The sequence below is a fragment of the Passer domesticus genome, chromosome 15, assembly GCF_036417665.1.
Source record: "Passer domesticus isolate bPasDom1 chromosome 15, bPasDom1.hap1, whole genome shotgun sequence".
In the NCBI taxonomy this organism is placed as follows: Eukaryota; Metazoa; Chordata; class Aves; order Passeriformes; family Passeridae; genus Passer; species Passer domesticus.
Genome location: NC_087488.1, coordinates 6,941,070 through 6,959,456, shown reverse-complemented (window position 1 = coordinate 6,959,456; position 18,387 = coordinate 6,941,070). Strand labels below are relative to the sequence as shown.

The window sequence follows — 18,387 nt, the reverse complement described above, 5'->3', positions numbered from 1 at the left end:
GTTCTTGCACAGCATCTAAACTGACCACTTCCTCTGAGTATACTTTTATGCCAAGTGTTGTTTCCTAAGCAAAGCCATGGATTTTCATGAACTGGAGTTATCAGTAATTTTGCATGGGTTTGTTTGGGCAGACTAAATCTTTTTTGAATTTTTTTGACAGCTGACTACTGGAGTTGGACACAATACCACTTGGTAAATATCCTTTATTAAGAAAAGGAAAGTTCTTAATTTCCAAAGTGCATGCCACATTTTAATTTAGCAGTCCCTTTTCAATATGATTTTCATCTGGTAGGTAATGTCCTTCCATAAATATCAGTAAAGTGATCATACTTTATATAAAGGTGTGTATTTTCTTATGAAAAATTACAGAAGGCTTCTTTTGATCTGTAATACACCTTCTCTGTAGTCTGTAATGACAACCCAGAAATGCTGTGTTGATTTTACTTCCTTCCCTGTCAATAGGGTTGCCTTTGGATGGCATTCTTACTGCCACGTGTGAGCATGGCACAGGAAATCACACCATTGCCATAGCCCTGCAGAGTGGCAGTGAAAGGATGGTTGCTGTGTTTGAGGGGCACGGACTGGCCACAGAGCCTCCAACATCCCAGCTATCTGTGAGCTTAAAGCACAACATCTCAAAGATAAAGAAACATGGGATCCCTTTTGTTTTAGAAGCTGATGGCTATTATGAGGTAAGAAGAGTTCTGCCTGTGAAAGTTCAATTTCTGGCAGGACAATTTGTGTATATATGATAATTCTAGGCTTTTCCTGTGCACTCTATATATTTATTCCAGAAGCTGCTCTGTTTTTGAGATGTACTAAATTCCTGAGTGAAAGAAAGGTGTTGTCTGGCTCCTTGTCATACTGTGGACCTGTCATCTGAGCTCTTGGAGCTGAATCTAGACTAAATGAGATGCTACATTCAGTTCTCGTTTAAGTGAAGTGCTTTGCTGCATATGAACCTATGTCTTGTCCAATTTCATCTTTCCCCTGTAAATGGGAAGTGGACCAGCAGGCCTAAGGCTTGCATCTGGTACTGGATTTTACTGGTCCTGGTGTCATCCTTTGGATGGCTGCTAAAGAGCAGAACAGTGTTTAGCATGGCTTTCCCTTTGGAAATTCCTACCCACAGAAGCATTATGGACCATGATTCCTGGTATGGTGTTGCTTGGCTGCTGTTCTCTCTCTCTGCATTTCTGCTATAGATCTGTGAATGTTACAGCTCTTTTGCATTGCAGATTATCATTCCATAAAAGAAGAGTTCAAATATTTTGCTGTCTCAGACACCCACTGAAAGGCTGAAGTCACTCACATGCTTATATTTAGGTGGCTTCAACCACTGTGGTAGGGTGAGACACAAAGGTGTGCAGAGAAAGAATTCTAAACAGTTCCTTTGCCTTGCTTTTTAATAGTTCCAGTGCTTTAATTGTTTGTGCCTGTGGGCTCAAATCCTTCAGGGTACTGAATGCTCTCATATGTTTTGGAGCCAGAAGGAATTATTGATATGCTGCATTTAGGTCTGGCATAACACTACAATCTCTATTTGAAATGAGGATGCCTTGATGAATTTGCACTTTTATTTTACCAGTGCTGCCACCCTGACACAGACTGTGATGTTTAAGCACAGTGCAATATACTCTGCCTTTCCCAGTTGTTGCTGGGATGTTGTTCTTTGTTTCTTTCCATGATTTGGTTTCTTTTGTGCATAGAATTTCTCCAGAAAGATTGCTGCAGGGATAACAACCACAGTGGAGACAGAGCAGCTCAAGATTGAAATGGAGAAGAAAACCACTGACACTGCTATGAAAATTTCTCTTTCGGTTCACCATGATGTGGGAGGACTGATGGACATTGTTCCACATGTACTAGAGGTTTGCAGAAATCCTGCCATTTATTGTAATGTATTTAGTGCACTAAACACTAAACTGTTTATCTTTTTGAAACAGAACTCTAACCTTTAATCTATGTTTTGGTGCCTTCATCTATTTGATCCTTAAAGCAGCCTTGTAACTTGCTCCTTTGAATTTTAGTCCTCCCTGCTTTTCTTCATTTTCTGAATGTCCTTTTTTGACAACATCAACAGGTTGCTTGCAGTGGAGAATCAGCTAACAAACAACTTTCTGGCCTTTGCAATGGTGCAGTTGCATTTCATCATTTTGAGGTACTTGCTTCATTTATAAACTTTGCTCTCAACAGCCTAGTGTCTTAACTACTATGGAGGGAATAAGTACTGAAAGTGTCAGACATGTAGAAATGGATTTGAGCTTCTTGGAAATTTTGTGTGCACTTTCAAATATTTCCGTTAATAATTGGTTTGGGTTTTCTTCCTATTATTTATATTATGGAACTCCAAAATAAAGATTTGAGTCAATCTCACCATTTGTTTCTGCATTTATAATTATGTAGGATGAATACAAAATGGTGTAAGGAACAACGTGTTCTCTTCTAGTAATATGAGCTTTTAAAAACAGTATGTGACCTGACAGGAAAGCAAACTTGACCACAGTTTTCTGTAATTTTTCAGACTCCAGCAAGAATTTCACTGAATGGGTCAATATTTACCAGCAACTTTACTGTCATCCTCTTTGGACATGCTTCTTTTCATGACATATTTGCCTGCCTACAACTCTATGCCACCAGTAACACCCATCCTCATTTAGAAATTGACTTCCAGCATTCTTTGCCTTCACTTCATTCTCTGGGAATTGCCAGAGAGAACCAGCTGAAGGTGTCAGCCATGAGAAGTGACAAGTACAAGGGCATCCTTGGTGTTGTCCTTGGGCCTTGCACTTTGGAAGCTGATGGGGAAGTGGGCCTGGCAAGCAATGAGACACGTTGGGTACTTGCTTTTAGAAACAAGTGCGTCAGTTTAGAGGTAAGACCAGATTGTTTTCTGCATGCCCTTCCAGTCTGTGTATTTCAGCTCACTGAGTCACAGAAAACTGTCTCCTCATACATTTATGGATAGGTCAGATTTGGTCATTAAAGTTCAGACAGAGCAATGAGTCAGAGCATTTGCAGAGGGAAGTGGTAATTTGGAGTAATACAATGGTAGGTGTTACTGCTGTTGCCATGAAAATGTTGCTTAATAATAGTTTATTAATTAAAATAAACTTTTGTCCTAAAATCTACTGAAAAGCATGTCCTTTAGGTTTGGAATTGTGGAGGTTAAGATTTATTTCTTCTACATTAGGTATGAAAAGATTATTTGAGGATTTATTCTTCTTTTCCCCCTCCCCCCATTTAGCTTTTTTTCAGGTTTTTCACAGAAAAATTTCTGATTTCTCTATGAAACAAGCTGTCTTGTATGGTCCTTTCCAAACACAGATTGTTTCAGAAAGAAGGAATGCTTTCTTATGAATTTGGAACAAATGAAAAGACAGTTGCTTGGCTTTGTGTGTTTTAAACTGTGCAATCTTTTCTGTTGCAGAGGATGGGATTGCCTCGTGCTGCAGTCTTGGGGGGCTCATTTCAACAGAACATCTGCAACATGGCCTTGTTAATGAACCTGCAGTGTGATGGCAGAGCACTGGATGTGCAGATAGACACCTCCTGCCAGCATGAATATACACTCCAAGGGGTGCTCAGGCATTCATTTCCCTGGCTCAGCCAGCTTGGGCTGCCTTTTGAAAACTCAGTCCTGTTCTCTGCAGCCACAGACTCCACCACAGAGGGCATTTTCCTGCTGCAGGCTGGCAGATGCAGACTGAGGGCTAGAGGAGATCTCTGTATTCAGAATAAAGCTGACTGGACACTGGAAACAGAAACAGAATGTCAGCTTCTGCAGGTAGCTCTGGGAAGTTTTTAAAGAGAGTTTGGGGATCATATGAAGGCCTTGTGGGTTTTAGCTAACATGACACTGCTGGAGTGCTGGGAAGGCGCTCTAAAGGCACGCCTGTCCCACCGCATTAGGCACAGGCAGGGTCTCACACATCCTGTTCCCAGCTGCTCTCTGGAGGCTGAGATCGGTTCAGCCTTTGCTGACTGCTGCCTTCGCAGGCCGACACTGCCCTCTAAGGCTGAACAGCAATAATAGCCTGAACTCTGTCAGAAGTACACTCCCTGGTCTGCGAGGATTGTATCAACAGAGAACTTCCTTGATTTTTCCAGTTAGCCTCACTGACTACACTGGAAAGAATGACTATTGCAAAATCAGGGGTTTTTTTCTAGATGTTCATAGGCATTTATATTTTGCTTTCAAATCCTCAAACTGAGTAACTTCCTCAATTACAAAGTGGCAATATAAAAATGACAGCAAAGTTACAGTGAAAAGGGAATGAAAACCCCTTAAAGTATTAAAAAGTAGAATTTTCAGTGCTTTTAGAAATCCTTTGACAGAATGGAAAGAAACCTTTCATTTGGGATGTTATACAAGATAAGCTGGAAGTTGAATTATTTAAAAAAAAACAAACCTTCTGCAACCAGGTGCAAGAATGTCTGTTAGGCCTATGACTTTTTGTATATTAATTTGTTTGAAAACTGAGAATGGTGTGGTCTGGATGAAGCATAGAATGTTTAGTAAACTTTGCCAATCTGAATACAAAAAATACAAAATATTTGTTTCAATGTAAAACTTTGTGAAGATGCAGAAGTTGTGAATTCTGCAGGATAGTTCTTAATTCTTCCATCATGCCCTATTCAGGAAAAATCATCATCTTTCTTGTTGAGGGGGAGAAAAATGGCAGCTTGGAGATTGTAGGTTTTGTCTCTGATATTGTATCATATAATACACACTTGTCTTAAAGTGTTTGTATATTCCAAAGGATTTTTTGTTTGAATCTTGATAGGATCTCAGTTTCCCAACTCAGTCACGGCTCACAGGATCCTTTCAGAAAGACAAGTGCCAGGCAGAGCTGCTCTCTGTCCTGGAAACAGAAGGCAAAACTGCCCGTCTTGAAGTGAGAGCAGAGTGCAAGCCAAAGATGGCTCTGGAAATTCAATTCAGGCACGACCTCCCCCAGCTGAGGGAAATCCCAAGGGAAAATGAGCTGTCCATCACTGCACGGAAACACTTAAAATATCTTCTTGGAGTTGGAATGAAGCTGGGTGCCTGTGAGCTTCAAATGAATGGGGACTTTGACCCCGAAAAAAACCTGCAGTGGAAAATGCTTATAGAAAACAAATGCCAAACAATCCAGGTATGGAAAAGAATTTTCTCCTTTAATGTTGAATTTATACGTCTAAGCTAGAACCTTTGTACCTGCTAAAGTCAAAAGACAAGAATCTAAGTATTTCAAAGAGGTAGCAGAGAAATAAGAAAAAACATTCTCTTTAAGTGTTGCATCTTACTTCTGGAGCCAGTCATTCACTGTATTTTCTTATGGTATAGACCAGAGTTTCTGTTAAGCAGAACCTGCAGATCATGGACTTGTTTGTACTAGCTCTGATGTGTTTTCTAAAACATGATTGAGAAATCTGCAGGGTTTTTCTGTTCAGAAATAATGATTATTCAAATTTTTCTTTGGCTTTATTAGCAGTTACAGTTTCTCAGCAGTTTGAGAAACAAACTCTGAAGTAGTTTTAAAATATATGAAGTAAATAGATAATCTTCAGGTCAGAAAATTCAGTGTATGGAAAGTTTGAGAGACATGTTATCACATTACGATCTGTGGATTCAATATGAAAGTCAGGGTAAGTCTGAATATACAAAGATGAGACTCACTTGCCCTTTTCCAAAAACAGAACTGCCATAATAAACTTAGGTATACTGTCTGATTTCACTGAATTTATGGATGCTTTGGGCCACTGGGACAATGCCAAACATAGAATATTAATTAACTTGTCATTAAGGCAGGAAGAGCAGCCACATTGTCCAGTGTTCTATTTATGCTAACTCATTTATCAAAAATAATCAAGCATATTCAAAATAAAAAATACAGCATTTATAAAATGTATTAAAAAGCTCTCAAGATTTCTGAAACATCTTTTGACCTATGCTGCCTGATATGCTTGATTTTACAGCTAGGTGATTAAAGTTACTATTAGAGCTATAATATATTTGTGGTTACGTGCAAGGGTGGTGATTTTTAAAAGTTTTTTCTTTCTTGTACAGGATCTTGGAGCACCAATGAAAATTGATGGCTCAGGCTATCTTTTGATGGATAAAATGAACCTAGATTCACAGACACTGATCACTGTTGATGAAAGTAAATTCCGAGGACTCTTTATACTAAAAGTCACTGATGTGAGTACCCTGCAGGCTGTTGGAGTGTGTGAACAAAGTACTGGGTAATGTACTCTAACCTATGTTATTTGGAACAAATAGTCAAGCTTAAGTAATAAATGCCAGAATAAAAATTAAATAATAAAATATTTGAAAATCTGGCACCTTCAGTGTGCAGTAACCGATGCTAGGATAATAGGATATAGGCTCTGGCACTTCCTGAAAAATTTCCTTGTTATGTTCTGTGTGTAAATTTTTGTTGTTTGTATTCTACTGTGGGATATTTTTTTACATACTGTGATTTACCCTGCAAAATAATAGGCAGTGATTAATTGAGACACTGCTATTTGTTTATTCAGTGAGACAGCTACACAGGGAAGGCTGTGAATCTCTTGCTTTTCTGTTGACAATTACAAGTTTGGATTCTCTTGTCATCAGAGCAAGAGAGCAGAGAACAACACAAATACCTGTTTCCTCGGGTGTTTCACTTTCCTGCCATAACTGATAATTTCTGCATGTTTCTGTGCCATAGAGAAACAACACAGCTAGTGGGAGTTTAATTAATGTTAAATGTAGGATAGACAGATTTCTGGTTTGAGCTCTGTATTGCAGACATCTTTGGGTTCTACATGTGCTTTGCTCTCTGTGCTGTGAAATATCAACAGGAAAGGCAAGAGCTGGATGCAGTGCTAACCCATAACATCCAAGGAGCTGCTGACATTGGCATTCCCATGAAGATGTTACTTGATGTGATATCAGAAAAAAACAGTGACTTCTATAAAGGATTTATTAATTTCTGTGTGAACAACAAACAAGTAAGTGTATTCTCCATGTCAGTAATATGTGAAATAGAAGCTGAAGTGAGCTAATTGATTTGGTAAATATTGTTTCTGCAGACAATCCAAATGCAATACTTTGCTGGGGCTGGGTTAGTTCTAAAGGCCTTAATTAAATGAAGGCACTATCTTTCAGCCAGTCCTTCTGTGCAATTGCTCCTTGCAACAAATTTGACATCAGCAATGATCCTTGACTCTTGCTTGTAAATTATATCAAACCTTCCTTATCAAGAATCTTCACTTGGAACACCATATTCCCTTTTACAGTACAAAGCTGTGACTTCTAAAAAAATTAGACAATTCTTCACCATAAAGTTTTCAAAGTTTTCATAATTTTATTCTAATGTGTAATTAGTCCAATGATTACGGTTATTCAGAGAAGTCTCCATGTCAGAGATGTGCCACAGTTAACTTTTGTCATATTTACTTGAACTGAGCAGATTACGGAAGAACTGAACTTTGTCCAGAAGTTGGATGTTGTGTCTCTTAATTACAAACTTACTCATAACATAGACACATTGAAGACTTTGCAAATAAAAGACAGGATTGAGCTGCAGGTAGGTTATCAACCAAGGCACGAGGGGTCAGCAGCTGGGGAAGTGAGATGGCAAAGAGCAGCGGGTGTAGATGGGACTTCACACGTTTGCTGTTTTGGTGAAGGGGAGTCCAGGTGCTCCTTTTGTTCTTGAGGGGAGTCCAGAAGCTCAGTTTGTTCTCGTGGGAGAATAGTTTAGACCAGGACTTTCCACAGGCCTGGGGCTGGAGGTTGTTCCCAATGTGGAGTGAGAGGAGGGCACTGCATTTGTGTGTCTGACAAAGCTGCAGTGTCCCCTGGACACAGTGGGCAGAGGGGAGCACTGCTGGGAATTCACTGGGTCCTTTCCAAATGATATTTTCCTTCTGAACTCTGATTACCTGGCATATATTTTTAATCTGAGAAACACAAGACTTATTAACCATGTAACTGAATAGCATTAAAGCATGGCCATACTTGAGAATACATGTTAAATGGTTGAATTCTAAAATAAAAGGGACATTTATAACTATGTTGTATTGTGTTATAAAATGACACAAGATGCATCTTTGACACATCTTTGAAATTATACTGTCTCAACCAAAAAAGAACCCTGACCAGCAGGAGCTTTAACTTGTACAATTCTGTTTTTTCATAATTTACTTTTGTTGCACACAGGCTATCTTGAACCTCAAAGTCATCAGGAGCTTTAGTTTGAAAGTGCTTTATGGTGCTCACCTAACAGTTCTTGAAGGACAAATTCAAGAATTTGAAACAATTACCAACATAACAGGGAATTTCCATCACTCTTTGCCATGGCTGCTACAAGCCAGAGTCCCATCATCTTTACAGGTAGTTTTGAGGTTTTGTTTGTTTGTTTTTAATTATAATAATTGTCCTGTATAAGGATGCAATTCAAGCTCATGGCTTAAATGAAAACTCCCATTTTGTAAGGTACAGGATGAAAGCTGAGATTTTCTGATGTTTAGAAACTGTGGATGCCTAAAACCTGAACTACTTAAAGTATCCTCTTGACTGCTTTCTGAACGAGAGTCTTCCATTCTGATCAGTGGTAGTAGAATGGGCACTGTTGATATTGTAACTCTACAGGACAGCTGGAACACATTGCACCAGGGGCTGGAGTATTGCTCCTATGCTCTTTAATGGGAATTTTATACTGAAAGAAGTATTTCTTTGTGTGCTATTTTCAGAGAAGTACTGGAGTACCTACTATCTGGTAAATATCGTCAGTAGGTGTATATTAGGTATCCTTCAGAAGAAGGAAGTTGTGTTTGTGGGATAAAAAAGAACCTAATGATAATTTGCCATAGATCAGTGAGGCTGGCATGGCTTGATTCATTCAGTTGAATGAGCTTCATACTTGAAAATCAAAGATGGTTAATGAAAGGCCAAGAGACATTTTGTTAATGGATCGATTTTGACAAAAGTGTAGACTAGACAGAACTTTGTCACTTCCATTTTCTCCTGTCTTAAAACAAAATAGTATTTAAGTATTGTTTTGAGAACTTATATTTACATGTCATTTTTAGATAGATGTGGTTTTTCAAGGGAGAAACACTACTCAAGAGAGATATGTGCACCTTGCAGCTGGAGAAACATCAATCACATACATAATAAACTCCTATTATGTTGGCCACCAAGTGGATCTCTTCTGCCAGAGTGTGCACAGCAGTGAAGTACTCCAGGCATCTGGCTACCCTAAGGCAATCAACTTGATTTTCAGTTTACAGAAATCAGGTAGGTACCTGCCATTCCTGGCAGGGTTTTTAATCTCTAATAGCTCTATGAGGATGTTTCAGCTGTTCCTTAAACAGCTACAAACTGACTAAGATTTGCTGGTAGTACCTAAAAAGAGGCTTTATCTTGTTTGTAAGTAAACTTGTCTTTCTGAAACGGTATCTGTGATTAGCTGATGAAGCCAGTCTACCCTCAAAGTTTGCCCTGGCATAAATCCTATCTGCATGTCTCTCTTACACTATGATCAGGTACCTTAAGTGCCCCCAGGGGAATGTATTCATGTTGAAGAAAACTCAACAATTGTGAGAGCACCAAAGGGCAGGAGTTAGTGAGGTTAGCAGGCACTGAATCAATACTAATGTGAATGGCATCATCTCCTTTCATCTGTTCAGAAAAAAAGCAACAGGAGGAGAGGTCGTTCTCAGGACAGCCACAGTCATCATGTGATTTCCACAAGCCCGCCATTTCTGTGGGTTTTGTCTTATCTTAAAGAATTTGCAGGGTTTCACATCTCTTATCTCAATTTGATCTTCTAGCGGTCTTGTATTTTCCATTTCAAAAATGAAAAGCTGGTAAGACAGTGGGGAAAGGTCTTCAGGTCATGTTCTTTGGGTATTGTTGAGCTGCTGCAGCTGGAACCAGAGTCACTGGAGGTCAGAACAGCTCAGATCTCATCCCTGGAAGAGGCTGCTGCAGGCCAGGGATGCAGTTGGCTGTATGGATTAGTCAGCTCTAGCTGCACAAACCCATTTCTGACAGGAACTAACACTGGATGTGGGTACACAAGTTCTGTTACCACAAGACTTTGTAAGGACAAAGTTCAAGGACATCCAGAAAAACTCTGTCCTCCTCCAACCACAGGCTGAAGTTCTTGTAATCCTGAATGATGACTTTGTCTTGATGAATGTCTTAAGCTAAAAGCTGGCTGGGTTGATTTTATGCAGGCAGTACTGAAATTACTCAAAAATTAGCTGCTCAAATTGGCACTATTTTGTCCCTTCTATATAGAAAACAAAGCCAAGACTGTCTGTGAAATCCAATATGATGGGAAAGATGTAACTGTGACTGTGGATGTTGATACAGACTTTGAACTCTTTGGTATATTTGTGTTCATGGCAGAGGTGAAGCATTCAATATCACTTCTCCATCACCTGGGACTTCCCTTCTTTCTTAAGGTAATGCATGCACCACAAAACTTTTGCTGTGCTTTGATGAAAGCTGTCACTTGAGTTACATTTTCATTAATCCAGAGCAATTCCAGTGGCCTCAGTGAAATTATTCCAGGTATATATGGAAGTGCAGCTGAGAGCTGACTTGGCCCAGTTTATCTGAATCCTCATTTAACTTAAGTACAGAGCTAGTGGTCTGTTTCTAAGGAACCTGGTCAGGTACCTGAAATCCCCATTTTCAGGGTTAATTATTTCAGGAAGGCATGTATTTACTATCACTTTGCAGCTAGTAGGGAAAGTAAAAATGTAAAAGGAACTTTTGGTGGAAAACAGCAGTCCTTCATACCTAGAGAACTCCTTGCCTTGGTTAAACCACTTCTAGCACAAATACCTAAAATGCTTCAGTGTTGAATAAACAGAAGGAGATTTATATTCCAAACTACTTGGATCAGCAAAGGCTGTGTCTGTTTATTCCTTGGGAGAAAGAAGCATTAGTTGGAATGTCCCCTTCCCTTTTGAAGGGTAGTACACAGAAAAACATTTCCAAGTGATCCACCACCTTCTCTTCAAATAACAGGGCATGTGGCTAGGATGCAAGAGTAAAGGTCAACTTTCTAAACATTAGATCAATATTAAACCTGCATATTAAGTATCAGTGTTTCAAGGGAATATTTACTGCCAACCTTTTATTGAAAGGTGTAAGATATTTTCACTGCTTCTTCCCCATTAATACTTAGTGAAATGTCTTTTATCCTCTAAATGTTTGAATGAAAAAAAAAAAAAAGAAAAGCAGAGGTGGTAATTCTTGAGGTGCCTTATTCATTTATAAGGTGTGAGTGTAACCAGGGGCCTTCACAGATTACTGTTCCCACAGACTTATACCAGTGTTGCTGTTGAAGTGTGGGAAATGGCCCTCAGCTTTCCCAGAGAGATTCTTTAGCATTTTCAGGATAAGGCTGTAGATGATGCAGCAGCTGTGGGAGAAATGTCCTGGAGCAAAAAATTGGTGGAGTCTCCTCTGTTTCTTTAAAAAAAAATAAAAAGCAAGCACAATTTCTTTCTGGTATATGAAACATGAGATTGTGGGAGACATAAACAAGAACCAGTAGCTTTACACTTTAACCAGATAAGGGTACATTGAAAGTAACACTAGTATTTGTCAATAATGCAAATGAGTAGCTATGGAAACACACACACACAAAAGGACAACCTCTCATGAGGCTCTTGGTTTACATCTAGGAAGCATCCAGAAGTCCTGTCTGGAAGATAAACTTCAGTCAAGATGATGGTTTTAAGTGAGTCAAGAGATAGTGCTCAGTTGAGGTGAAATGATGGGTAGAAGTTATGGCGTGTGATTTGTTTATTTTCCCCCTCCACAGATGACAATTCAAGAAGTCATGACTGAAAATGAAACTGAAGGTGCTCTGAGGCTGACCTATGAACAAAACAAAAACTTCTCCTTTTCCATCAGTAGGAAAAAAGACCAGCAAGGGTAAAAGGGTCATTCTGAGCTCTATAAAAATGTCATTAGGCCACTGTGATTTCCATGGAATATAGTTACTGTATTAATCACCAAATGACTGGTGAAATGGATAACAGAACTTGGATAAAGTGAGTAGTCACACCAAACACTGTAAACCTCAGGGAGTTTCTGAAGGGCTGCAGACAGGTTCTTCCCTTCACAGCTTGGGACCTGTCTCTGCCTGGACCAGACAAGTTCATGAAAATATAACTTAACTTGACATAAATATTTAAATCTAATTAAATTGTTTTGGCACAATTGAAACTTGTAAAATTATGGTGACTTGGTTTTCTAAGTTGATATGGCTGTATCTGCACAAAACTTTAGACTTTTAAGGGTGTTTAGAGGTGTGATATTTTTAGCCTTGGGGTATGTCAGATATTTCTTAAGTTTCTAGCAAAAGACCTTTGCACTGAAAAGTCTTGTGAGTTCTGTTAAAATCTCTAGTCATTGTAAATTCTAAGTTTATAAACCATGACCATGCTTGCAAAGTCAGAGTCCAAAATACCTTTCTCATTTTTAAAAAGTGGATGCATTTGCTATGGCAAAATGATTTCTGGTCCAATGGGCTACATTCTGTCCCTGGGATGCATACACAGATTTTTTATTGAGGTCATTTTGTGTGAATGTATCAAAAACTGGGAGCTGGGTAAGTGTTCAGTGGCAGGTGCTGCCATTTTAACTCTAAAAGCTGTGGCAGACTTAGAGCTAACTCAGATGAACTTGTGCTGCCAACAAGAGTGGACTTTGTAAAATATTGTTGAACAAGAGAACATTTCTTCCCTTTAGTGAAGAGTTGAATATAAAAGCACTCCAGACTCATCCCTTCTTTCTACAGTACTTCCCCTGTGCAGCACAACTGTCTTCTAAGGTAACTATCTACAAAAATCCATTGTATCCATCACTGCAAAGTAGACCTGTCTAATATATTAGGAGTCAAGCTACTTTAGTTCTAGTTCTAGTATCTCTAACATTTTTGTTATCGTTGAGGATGTTCCTGTTTTTAAAATGCTAACAATCTCAGTATTTTCCTTTTTTTTTTAAATTTAATGGGAACTTGAAAAGGTAAATTATGATATGAGTGAAGCAAAAGCCAAGCTCTACCTCAGGATGGAAAAAAGGGATTTCAACGTTTCAGCAAAGCTAACTTTGACGGGAAGCAGCTACACTAATGCCATTGAAGTGGCACAGACCATGGCCCAGGTTGGTACCATCCACTGACAGCAAAGGCAGGCTGTGACAGGGGGTGGCTGCCAAGCAGTGAAGGCCAAATGCAGCTCCTGCTGTCTGAGGTTGCTGCCCTTGATTTCTCCAGTAGCATGAGCAAACTTTAGACTGTGGACTAGTTTGAGTTTATATTTGTTTGCTCCCATAGATGGAGCACTCATATAGGATTTACAGGAAATAAGAAAAATAATGTGCTACAAACTGAACCAGTTTTTATAATGCAGGTACCACACATTTCTTTTTCTAAATAAGAAAAGACATCCCAGATACCTATTGTTGTTTGTGCTATCTACTGGATTTATTCTGTAATAATGGGACTCTTGATGTTGTAAGGTTTATTCTGTGAGATAAAATCAAATTGTAAAATAATCAAAGACTGTTGTAAAGGGAATACTCGGTTGTTTATGTATGTTCCATTATTTGCAACGACAACTTTCTGTAGAAATGAAGACAAGTAGAAATGAATAGTTGCTTGTATGAGAACAGTGGGCTTAGAGTATCATTGCACTAGACCTTTAAAAACACATTCCTACAGACCCCACAGGACTTTGGGGTACCAAAATTACACTCAGGTTTTACCTTCTCCAAGAACATGGGGTTTAATGTTTGCCCTCTTTTATTTTTAGGTAAAAATTCTTCCAAGGCAACTTGTGTTTATGACAATTTACCAAAAAGGCAACAGAACTCATCTGCTGAGGCACATTGCCCTGTGGGATAGCAAAGAGATAAGGCTAACAGGCACTTACACTGGACCCTTTCCAAAGCTGCCTGGAGGCCATGGCATTCAGGGTAGGTTTCTCAAGTCTTTCACAAGTGTTCAAAGCAGACTATTAAAAAAACTACATAAGTCTTATTTCAAAATGCATGTCCAAAGGGTTTCAATCCTGGTTTCAATTTAGGGCTTTTAAGGTCTTATTTGCTTTAAATTCATTGTAGGTCTGGCTGTTAGAAACATCCACCTCAGAATTCTTTCTGCTTTGTGACTATGGAACATAAAACTTATGTACTGGGTGCTGAAAGGAGCACTGGTCACACTGGCTGCTACCTTGAGGTGTTAAACCCTTGTGTTGAGACTATATGATCTGAAAATAGAGAAGATAACTGCACTTACCTGTTTGAGTGTTGTAAGCTGTTCCTCTTCCAGTGTAAGGCCATCTCAGTTTCACACAGATTATTTCCCTGGTTGTTGTTGTTGCTGAAGTTGCTCTGGGTTTAGCTGTCAATCTTTTGGTTACTGCAGGTAACTACTGTTCTGCTGGTAAATAGAGAGAGGGTTCCTGTTCTCACATTTCCTCATGTTGAGCAGACATCAGCACACTGAATTCCTTGTGGCTGCTGTGTGGGGTGTGTGTGAGCAGAGACCACATTTCCCTGGGAACCAGGAGGTGTCCTGCTGCCTGTGGGAAAAATGTCCTGGGAAGGGTCTTGATTCCTGGTGGGAAATCTTAACTTGTTTGTTTTTCTTGTAGTGGAACTGCTCCATCCTCTCTCCATCCCTTTTCCACGGCATGCCTGGGCCAACTTATATGTGAAACATTCAGCACGCAGTCACCAGGATGTTCTTACTGTCATTTGGAATGAGAAGGACAAGGTACAGTGGCCCAGAGCAACTAAATGTCAGGAGAGTATTAGGAGAGTAAGAGGGTTTTGGTTTTTTAATTAAAAAAGGCACTAAACAAGCCAGGCAATTCAAGTATAAGGCAAACTACCCCCCTTCTTGGATGTATAAAAAGTTCTGACTGTGAAAGCTGAGTAGCTGATATTCTTGTAGAAATTATTTTCAGGCCATAGTATTTTTTTGTTTGCAGTAACCCCACACCTTGTTGCTTAACCAAAGGTACCAAAATGCATAAGCTTCAAAGCACTGGATAAAGGCCTCTGAGAGCAGGTGGGAAGAATAGCACAAATGTCATGCTTAAAGCAGCTTATGGACAAAGAAGTAAAATCAAAGGCAAGTGAGTGAGTGTGAGCATTAGTTGAGATTGAGAAGGATGAAGAACTCGTTGCATGGGTCTAATACTGGATTTACCCACAAGAAGAGGATACATACCTTGCTTAGCATTTTCAGCTTTACTGATTCAGTCAAAGCTCTTTTGTATTTCATTCTTTCACTCTCCTCCTTATTAGCAAGACTGACAAATGTGGAACAGTTGAAACAAGTTTCTGTTTTCATAAGGTCATCTCTATTTTTTAAAACTATAAAAAGTGGAAAAGACAGAACTTGGAGAACATAGGGTAGGTTGATTTCCAGATGTGGTTAAGTGGTGTTATAGGTAATAAACGATAAAGCTAAATAATAATTAATAAAATAGGTTTTATTTCACGACCGGGATTCGGTCTCCGATGGCCACAATCAAAGGGACAGCGTCGAGCCCAGGATCGGCGCTGGGTGAACTGATCCGAACTGCACCGCTCCGGATCCCCTCTGTTCACAAAGGTTGTCCCTGTCCGGGTAGTTTTTATACAGTTTTTTTCACCTGGGGCAGAGTTTCCCCTATTCTTTTCATGGCTGCACATATTCATGTAGTCTCCTTTCTCTGTGCTGGGCTGGACAAAACGTTTCTGGGAAGCGATCAGTAGAGTTATGGGAACCTGGTGTTGGGATGCACGCTCCTGACGACTCTGGCTATCTCGATGTAGATATTTATCGAGTATTCATCACTTGGGTGTTTCCTGGACTGTCCCGGGAAAGGGCCCATCTCGGCAGGAGCCACGTGATTCATTTGTTAATTAGGTCTTTCTCTCCGCTGCCTCTGTGGTTTCGCAATTTGTGAAGCAATCTCTCCCAGGCTCCGGCTTATGGGTTTAAAACTTTAAGAATTTTTCCTACAAGCATAACTTACTTCATGTGTATTTTACACAAGCACGAATTATTCCAAATCGTATATTACAGTGGGGACACTTTCCTGACTTGCTGCTAACTGTGCTGTCTTTACATGTGCATCTGAAATGCAGCACCTTGGCTGAGTATTACATTATTCTCTGAATAATGGAAAGATAGAAGACAACGTATAAAGTATGCTACCACACATAAACATAAATGTGCCTGCAAAGAGCACATAATTCTTTTATTTATTTAAAAAGTGTTAAAATTCTAAAATTTACTTTAGCAGTTGTATAGAATAAATTTTTTTACTACTTCTTAAATTACCACAATTATTAAAATCCCACCACTAAGTTACCACAAAAACATTTTGCTCTCAATAACATAGCAGAATTTAGTTCCTGATGAAGCAAATGCTTTTTCTTGTGCTTTAACTTTGTAAGCTGTGTCCAATGATTCTGTGGCAGTGCAGCCTGCAGTGCCTAAAGATGAGATCAAAATTAAGCTTCAACAAACTTAAGCATTGCTCATTATTTTAGTAAAATACAGACAGTAGTTCTGCTTTGAACTGTGCTGTGCAGGGAATTCAAGCAGCAAAAATTGTCCTAATTTTACCATTAATTTGCCTCACTTCTTCAGAAAGGACTTTATTGTGCACGTAATTCATCTGAGGACAAGGTACAGGGAAATCTTACTGGGTGCATGAGGTCAGTATGTGAGAGGTGTTTTATTTCACAAGTTCCTTTTCCATCTGTTGATATGATCAGATATCAGTGTCATCTTCTCTGAAGACTGGAAGACACCGGACAAGCTACAGAGCCACTGTTGCCCACCCATTTAATTACACTCTGAAGCAACTGGAGGTGCATTCCCTGGCAGAAAGAAGGGGCAGGAAGTACAACCAGCAGGTGAGATCATGAGGCTGGGCTGCAAAACACACAGCTGTGACTCTGCATTTACTGTGAGTGTGCCTTTCAGCCCTGAGAATTGCAGAACCAGAAATCATCCTGAAAAATGTAAAGAGCACTAAGTGCTGTTATCTCCTTGTGTCCAAACCACCAGCACTGTTTCCTAGCAATCAGTCTTACACTTTTAGTATTGACCCATTTTGGATAGGAGGAACACAGAAGTGCCCAGGAATCTGTCAAGCAATGAATATGAGGCAAATTTTGTCCATAAAGCAATGAACAAACTCCCAGTTTGCACATACAAGAAAAACAAAACAAACAAACAAAAACCACAAAAAACAAAAACCCCACAATAAAACCAAACCAGAAACCCTTTGATACCCCTGTGAAGATGTAAATTTTTAGACTATATAGGAAATTGCAATACAAATACGAAAATGTGCAAGACTAGAAAGGCTTTAAACGATAATTTTGAAATGCACTTGCAAAGCAAGGGAAAAAGAGGAGGAGGAACTCCACAAATCATCCTTCCAGATGAAATACTACAGTACAATTTCTGTCTGACAGTGCACTGTGTGGGTCAGGACACTGCAGCTACTGAGGCTGAAGCCTTTCAGCAATAAGCTGTGCCAGCTGTGCAGTGTTTGCTTGTCTGAAGCCCTTTGGTGCTCAGGGGGGTTTGCACAACACTCAGTATGCTTCCAGAATCACATTCAGAGGAATAAATTCTCTTGTAGGGTCATTATTGCAGTAGTGCCATTGGTTGCTTTGCATGACAGACCCCAGGCAACTTCCATAGAGGGTGACAAAAGCCTTCCATGGCCTTGGTTGTAGAAGTGCAGCTTCCCTGGGTTTGTCTCAGGCCTGGAGCTTCCAGACCCCTGAGTTCCACACAGTTTGAACATGGTTCTGTGGCAGCTTTCACAGTGGCTCTGTTTTCCTCCACTGGATGGGGATCCTTCTGCTGGTTCTAGTCTTGCTGCTGGACAAATCCTTCTCTGCTTTCAGCTGCAGGTCTCAGGGAATGCTGGGCAGCCTGCTCACCTCTGGCTGGGGCTGGAGGATAAATCCAAGACAGACATCAGTGCCTGGGGTGGCTGTGTGACACTCTCTGCAGGCCAGGTATGAGTCGTACATCCCTTGGAAGGGATGAGTGTAGCTGAATTTCTGTGTTTGATCCTCACAGAATGATTTTTTTTTTCCTGTACTTTTTACCATATGAAAGCCTTGAAGTCAATCTTTTTGCATCTCAGAGGAAAAAAAATAAATGCTGTGAAAAATTCCATTTCCTGTTGCCAGACACGGCTGTGCCTGGGCTGCAGCTTTCCCTGAGGGCAGAGCTGTCAGCCCTTTAGGTCCCATGGGTATGGAGCACCCAGGGCTTCTCACAGGGTGTGGTTTTGCCCAGGAAACTGCCCAAGGATATACTGAATACTTTTGAAAAAATTACTTGTGTGTGTCAATTT

The 18,387-nt window shown here is 39.8% G+C and overlaps 1 protein-coding gene across 1 annotated transcript in view; it reads left to right on the top strand.

Annotated features, from left to right (window-relative positions):
* Positions 1-18,387, top strand: part of LOC135281659 (uncharacterized) — a 76,800-nt gene that overhangs the window by 41,610 nt on the left and 16,803 nt on the right. Inside the window, exons 40-58 of the mRNA XM_064390708.1 lie at positions 463-692; positions 1,710-1,871; positions 2,084-2,161; positions 2,525-2,875; positions 3,431-3,787; positions 4,788-5,138; positions 6,053-6,184; positions 6,829-6,978; positions 7,440-7,556; positions 8,192-8,365; positions 9,064-9,271; positions 10,280-10,446; positions 11,820-11,932; positions 12,752-12,833; positions 13,028-13,165; positions 13,816-13,978; positions 14,659-14,780; positions 16,781-16,921; positions 17,930-18,043. Of these exons, the coding sequence (XP_064246778.1) occupies positions 463-692; positions 1,710-1,871; positions 2,084-2,161; positions 2,525-2,875; positions 3,431-3,787; positions 4,788-5,138; positions 6,053-6,184; positions 6,829-6,978; positions 7,440-7,556; positions 8,192-8,365; positions 9,064-9,271; positions 10,280-10,446; positions 11,820-11,932; positions 12,752-12,833; positions 13,028-13,165; positions 13,816-13,978; positions 14,659-14,780; positions 16,781-16,921; positions 17,930-18,043 (3,350 nt within the window). The remainder of the gene's footprint in view (positions 1-462; positions 693-1,709; positions 1,872-2,083; positions 2,162-2,524; positions 2,876-3,430; positions 3,788-4,787; positions 5,139-6,052; positions 6,185-6,828; positions 6,979-7,439; positions 7,557-8,191; positions 8,366-9,063; positions 9,272-10,279; positions 10,447-11,819; positions 11,933-12,751; positions 12,834-13,027; positions 13,166-13,815; positions 13,979-14,658; positions 14,781-16,780; positions 16,922-17,929; positions 18,044-18,387) is intronic.